Source organism: Nyctereutes procyonoides, unplaced genomic scaffold (genome assembly GCF_905146905.1).
Source record: "Nyctereutes procyonoides isolate TBG_1078 unplaced genomic scaffold, NYPRO_anot_genome, whole genome shotgun sequence".
NCBI lineage: Eukaryota > Metazoa > Chordata > Mammalia > Carnivora > Canidae > Nyctereutes > Nyctereutes procyonoides.
Window position 1 is genome coordinate 11,237,837 of NW_026575145.1, and position 6,744 is coordinate 11,244,580.

General features: G+C 59.3%; 1 protein-coding gene across 1 annotated transcript; it reads left to right on the forward strand.

Annotated features, from left to right (window-relative positions):
• The first annotated feature begins 828 nt into the window (after nucleotides 1–828).
• Nucleotides 829–3,708, forward strand: NKX2-1 (NK2 homeobox 1). The gene is made up of 3 exons (XM_055309017.1): nucleotides 829–905; nucleotides 1,634–2,019; nucleotides 2,966–3,708. The coding sequence occupies exons 1-3, from the start codon at nucleotides 829–831 to the stop codon at nucleotides 3,706–3,708; spliced, it is 1,206 nt and encodes a 401-aa protein (XP_055164992.1).
• Nucleotides 3,709–6,744: the final 3,036 nt, after the last annotated feature.

Below are 6,744 nucleotides of genomic sequence, written 5' to 3' on the forward strand. Positions count from 1 at the left end.
GCGCGGCCACAAAGCGACTGGCCATTTACGCCGCCACTTTAAACAAAGATATTTGGTTATTCCCGGGGAAGCAAGTGCACTTTTGCATGGCTGAGCTCCGGGCGGAGGCGAGCCTCAGCCCAGCCTCCCGCCCGCTGGGCTGCTCGCGCCTCGGGATTCGCCCCCTCCCGGCCAGCTGGTCCCGCCGGGGCTCAGGCTCAGTTCCGCCCGGCAACAGGCGGGCGGGTACTCACGACGCTCCCTGCCCGCGCCCTCCCTGAAGCATCAGAGGGGGAAACAGCGTGGCTCTGGGCTCGGGTGCTGGGGCTGTGATGTCCTCGGAAAGTCAGCTCCAGCCCCAGAACCCCGCGTGTCCGGGCGATGGGCGAGGGTCGGGGACACCAGGTTTGTTCGAGGTGGGGCAATTTCAGCAATGGCCCTGGGTTAGTGCCCCCACCCCCACCCCCAGCTTCCCAGCACTGGAGGCCAGTAGCGTGCTTGCCTTGGCCGGGAATGGGGGTGGGGAAAGGGAACCGCGTGTGGGGTGGGGGGGGGCGTGATGCAGGGGGCCCTGGACCGCTGAGAAGACCCTGAGGTGGGGGGAGGGGGACGCGGGGATCTGGGACAGCCTCTCGGAGGCAGCCGATCCCTTGCTCAGCGTCCCCTCCGCCCGCTGGGATTCTCTCTCGGGTAGGGGGAAAGGGGGCGGGGAGCAGAGGTGTCCCTCTGACGGCGGCAGAAGAGGCAGACAGACGGACAGACCCGCAGACCAACAGTGCGGCCCCAGGGTTCGTCCCCAGACTCGCGAGCTCGTTTGGTGGCGACTGGGGCTCGGCGCCTCGAAGCCCGATGTGGTCCGGAGGCAGTGGGAAGGCGCGGGGCTGGGAGGCCGCGGCGGGAGGGAGGAGCAGCCCCAGCAGGCTCAGGTGAAACCCCTACCCCGTCCCTTGGCCCCCTCCCTCTAAAGACTTGTCCCCGCCCGGGAACCCCGGCTGCACTGGAGAGTGGTTCACTTTGTAACTCGGAAAGTTGGTTGCAAAGCAGCATTCACCTTCCTTCCTCCCCACCATCCCTCCTCCTCGGCTACTCCTCACCCCACCTCTTGCCCTCCCCTCCCTGGGTTCCCTCCTCCTTTCCCTCCCCCGTCTCCCCCCACCCCCTGCGCGCCGCCCGCACCCCACAAAAAATGGGGTGGGGGTGTCCGGGGGAGGGGGAAAAGAAATGCTTTGGGTCGCGTCTCTGCCTCTCTCTCTCTCTCTCTCCTCTCTCTCTCCTCTCTCTCTCTCTCTCTCTCTCCCTTTTTGAGACTTAAAAATCCTGACAAGTGAAACTTAAAGGTGTTTACCTTGTCATCAGCATGTAAGCTAATTATCTCGGGCAAGATGTAGGCTTCTATTGTCTTGTTGCTTTAGCGCTTACGCCCCGCCTCTGGTGGCTGCCTAAAACCTGGCGCCGGGCTAAAACAAACGCGAGGCAGCCCCCGAGCCTCCACTCAAGCCAATTAAGGCGGACTCGGTCCACTCGGTTACGTGTACATCCAACAAGATCGGCGTTAAGGTAACACCAGAATATTTGGCAAAGGGAGAAAAAAAAAGCAGCGAGGCTTCGCCTTCCCCCTCTCCCTTTTTTTTCCTCCTCTTCCTTCCTCCTCCAGCCGCCGCCGAATCATGTCGATGAGTCCAAAGCACACGACTCCGTTCTCAGTGTCTGACATCTTGAGTCCCCTGGAGGAAAGCTACAAGAAAGTGGGCATGGAGGGCGGCGGCCTCGGGGCTCCGCTGGCGGCTTACAGGCAGGGCCAGGCGGCTCCGCCGGCCGCGGCCATGCAGCAGCACGCCGTGGGGCACCACGGCGCCGTCACCGCCGCCTACCACATGACGGCGGCGGGGGTGCCCCAGCTCTCGCACTCCGCCGTGGGGGGCTACTGCAACGGCAACCTGGGCAACATGAGCGAGCTGCCGCCCTACCAGGACACCATGCGGAACAGCGCCTCGGGCCCCGGATGGTACGGCGCCAACCCAGACCCGCGCTTCCCCGCCAGTAAGTGAGGCCGCCCCACCGCCGGGCCGCGGGCTGGGGGCGGGAGGCGCCGGGAGAGCAGCCCCGAGGGCGCCGCGCCTCCGGCTGCGCACCGGGCGTCCGGGCGGCCGGCCCGGCAGCCGCGCCAGGGAGCCGGGGGCGGGAGCTGGGGGTTCTTCCCGCTGCTGGCCTGAGGGGTCCCAGGCGGGACACTTGGGGTCTTGCGGGCAGGTGCTAGTGTTCGGCGTCTCCCAGATGCGGCCGACTGGCAGCTCGGCTCCGCTCGGCGCAGGAGACCTCGGAGAGCCGAGGGATCGCCCTCCCGCCCGCCCCCCCCCCCAGAAGACTAAGGGAGCCGGGGGCTAGCAGGGAGCCGAGAGGCGGGCCGGCCGGGCGGGAGGCTGCCCCACTGAGACACGCTCGGGGACGCCCGGCCGGCTCTGCAGCCTAGGCAGGTGCCAGGGCGCGCGGCTTCAGAGGGGCTCCAAGCAGGCGGCACAAGTGCCCGCCCTGGGGCTGACAGGAGAGAGCGGCCAGGAGGCAAAGCGTCGGCGGCTCTAGGTTTTGAAAGTGAACACCCCACTCTCCCAAACTCCAAAAGTCGGGGTCTGCCGTGGGACCCCGGCTCTTGGTCTGGGCCCAGTGCGCCGCTTGGGGCCCGCTAACCCAACGACTCTGGCCAGGGCTGGGCAAGAAAGGATCAGAAGCGGCCTCCCTCCCTGGCTGGTGGGCTGGAGCGCTGAGATGGAGGGAGGCAAGCGGGGTGCAGGCGGGGAGCCCGCCAGGAAATCCCTCGACGGCGCGGCCTGGGGCAGGCGCCGTCTGCGGTGCGTAGGCCTCGCCCGGCCCAGGCGGCCTAGGCGAGCGGGGCGCCGTCGGCGGGGGCCGGGCCGGCCAAGGGCGCGGAAGGCAGAGGTGGCCCGGCCCGGCCCGGCCCCCGCCGACGCTGTGCGTTTGTCGCTTACAGTCTCCCGCTTCATGGGCCCGGCGAGCGGCATGAACATGAGCGGCATGGGCGGCCTGGGCTCTCTGGGGGACGTGAGCAAGAACATGGCCCCGCTGCCAAGCGCACCGCGCCGGAAGCGCCGGGTGCTCTTCTCCCAGGCGCAGGTGTACGAGCTGGAGCGACGCTTCAAGCAACAGAAGTACCTGTCGGCGCCGGAGCGGGAGCACCTGGCCAGCATGATCCACCTGACGCCCACGCAGGTCAAAATCTGGTTCCAGAACCACCGCTACAAGATGAAGCGCCAAGCCAAGGACAAGGCGGCGCAGCAGCAACTGCAGCAGGACAGCGGCGGCGGCGGCGGCGGCGGGGGCGCCGGGTGCCCGCAGCAGCAGCAGGCGCAGCAGCAGTCGCCGCGCCGCGTGGCCGTGCCGGTGCTGGTGAAAGACGGCAAACCCTGCCAGGCGGGCGCCCCCGCGCCGGGGGCCGGCAGCCTTCAAGGCCACGCGCAGCAGCAGGCGCAGCAGCAGGCGCAGGCTGCCCAGGCGGCCGCGGCGGCTATCTCGGTGGGCAGCGGGGGCCCCGGCCTGGGGGCACACCCGGGCCACCAGCCGGGCAGCGCGGGCCAGTCTCCGGACCTGGCGCACCACGCCGCCAGCCCCGCGGCGCTCCAGGGCCAGGTCTCCAGCCTGTCCCACCTGAACTCCTCGGGCTCGGACTATGGCACCATGTCCTGCTCCACCTTGCTATATGGTCGGACCTGGTGAGAGGACACCGGGCCGGGCCGGGCCCAGCGCGCTGCCTCATCGCTTTCCCTCCTGCCGGCCACACGTCACCAACCACTCGCCGCTCCCTGCGCTTCGACTTTTCTTAAGAATCTGTCCCGTTTAGACCAAGGGGGAAAAAAAATCACAAAAGCCAAACTGCTGGACGTCTTTTTTTTTTTTTTCTAAAATTTGTGGGAATTTTTTTTTAAAAAAAGAAAACAAAAGCAACCAAGTGAATCCAATTCTTTAAGGAGTCTTTAAACAGAGAAGGACATAACAAAAACAGCTTCTGGGGGTGTCTTTTAGGTGATGGAACTGGGTTTCCCTCGCTCAGGCAGGGTGCAGTTTGGAGAGGGCTCTACGATGATACGGCTCTGGACTCTTAAAGATCGCAAACTTCACTCTGGGTACACTGTGCCAGCAAGGCGGACTCGCTTGTAAATACCAGGATTTCTTTTGAAGGGGAGATGGGGGCTGGGGAGAGGAAAGACTCCACGATGGGACCCACATGTCATTGACACAAAGGAAAATGCCCCCTCCCAGCGCCCTCTGGCCGCCCAGGCTCAGCCCCGGGAAGAGCCCTGGCTAAAATTGTTTTATGTTTGATGTGAACTTGTAGCTGTAAAACGCTGTCAAAAGTTGGACTACACACCTAGTTTTTAGTAATCTGTACATTTTGTTGTAAAAAAAAAAACAAACAAACCCAGTCCCCATCCCTAGCCCATCATATTTTTTATGGGCGTTGACAAATCTGTGTATATTATTTGGCAGTTTGGTATTTGCAGCGTCAGTCTTTTTCTGTTGTAACTTATGTAGATATCTGGCTTAAATATAGTTCCTAAGAAGCTTCTAATAAATTATACAAATTAAAAGGATTCTTTTTCTGATTAAAAGTCCACCTTTTGTTTCATTTTGATTTGGCTTTAAAAGGCATTTTTGGTGGTGTGTGTGTGTGGGGGGGGGTGGCTCATCATTGGCCTGATGGGATTGGAATTGTTTGGGAGCTGAAAGGATCCTAAACCAGCTAAGGAGCTGGGCCCAGAGTCCTTGTCCCACAGGGAAATGGAGCTTTGTTCTGTCTCCAAATTGAGTAGAACCAAACCTTGAGCAGCCCTGAATCTTGGCAATAGGGAGGGGGTAAAAGGTAAACTGCTTCCATCAGGAAGGAAAAGGAGAACAGAAGAGAAAGAGACCAAATGACTAGTTTTCAGAGCCAGGCTCTTTTTAAAAAAAAAAAAACAAAAAACCTCAGAAGTGTCTACTGAGGTCTTATGCAGCTTAGTCAACAATTAAAACTTTAAAATGTTTTAAGTAACATACATTTTAAATAATCCTGAATGAGGGACCATTTTTACTGAACAGATGGATGGTCCCTATAGATTTCAACACCAATCCTTATTTCTAATCTGCTGCAGAGCCTCATCGGAATTAGAATTTCTGTGGGAGGCTGTTTTCAAACGTGGGGAAGTCTATCTGGGTCTCATTTCCAGTCTAAAACTGCTATTCACAAACAAGGCTACACATGGATCCCCAGCCTCTCAGGGTCTTTCCGGCCTTGGGATATTTTTTGACTTGGCTACTGGCCTGGGGCCACCGAAAGCAGGACTTTGGAACCTGGGCTTCTCTCTTTGTTCCATCGGTTTCCATCTCGGGGCTCCTAAGTATCTTCGTAGTAAGGAATCTTTCTCCTGTTCCCAGCTCCCTACTTCTCGCTGCCCCAGCCACCCTGCCACGCCAGCAAAAAGAAATCATCTTCGATCTTTCTTCCTCACTTCAAATTTCCCGGTCTCTTTGGTGCCTAGAGGTGGTTGTTGGGGAACTCTCAGGGTTGCCCTGGGGAGGAGAGGAGGAAGGAGTGGTTCTGGACAGAAAGAAATCATAGTCCCTAGATGGGTTGTTGCCCGCTCCGTGTCACCCTCGATATACCTACCTAGCAAAAGTGGCCGAGTGGGTCCCCCTTAGCCTGAAAGTGTTTGTGTGGGATTGATTCATACTTGGCATGTACTCGCTTCATGCCTAGAATTTCATCTTTCTTTTTCCTTTCTTGCCTCTCTTCATTTTTCTTCCTCTCTTTTCATCTTATTCTGTTCTCCATCTCTCTTTTCACCCAACTTTCACCTAATCCCACCCCTAGGAACTTGTGAGGGAAATTGCCCAGGCCAAGGCCTTGCTCCAGACCAGCAATCCCTCTTTGTTGACTTTCTAAAGGCTCCTCGCCCCTGGTGCCTTAGAAGTAGGGGCCAGGGTGGGCTTCTTCCCCAGGGATCTGGCTGCTGAGATATGGTTTCCAATACCCAGAAGAGACTCAGAGATCTGAGGATGGTAGCTTGGGTCTACAGAGTGTGCTGGTTGGGGAAAATCTCAGCAGGCCTCACATTTTGGAAAACAAGCAAAAATCAGTAAAGTTTGAACACTTGTGTTGAAATGAGCAACCCTGGTCCTGGGACAGGGTATGTAGGTGATCAAATCACAGCTCCACCAGGGCTTGGCTGGGAGATGTTTGCTCTAAGGTCTCAGTTCCCTGGCGATGGGAGCTTCCACTTAACCTGCCCCAGGCCCAGCACCAGTCTGATCTGGAGCCGATGGGCCCACGGGTTCCGATCAGCCACAAGGCGGTCTCCCCACCCACCCACCCACCCACCCACCCCCATCTTAGCTCAGAGCCAGACCCTGAGAGTCACAATTTTAGTGGGTTGTGGCACCCTCGGCCTTAACACCCTTGGGCTGGATGGAGTTTTATGAAATACATTCTTCTCCCTGCCATCTAGAGCCGGCTTAGTTTGAAGTCTGTTTACTTGTTGGGGGCGGGGAAGGGGAGGAAAGTGAGTTCAGCCGGGTCTGCAGTTGGGACCGAGACTAACAGAGACTTGGCCGCTTCTCTCCATCCATCACCCGGGCTCCACCAACTCCAGCTTCTGGCTGGGAGATTGTAGCAGCTTCAGGAAGCGGCCCTCGAAGGCAGGCTGAAGCTTTCTGATAAGGAAATAGGTGCACGCTGAAGGCATCAAAAGACCTCAGCCTGGGGCCGGTCCCCAC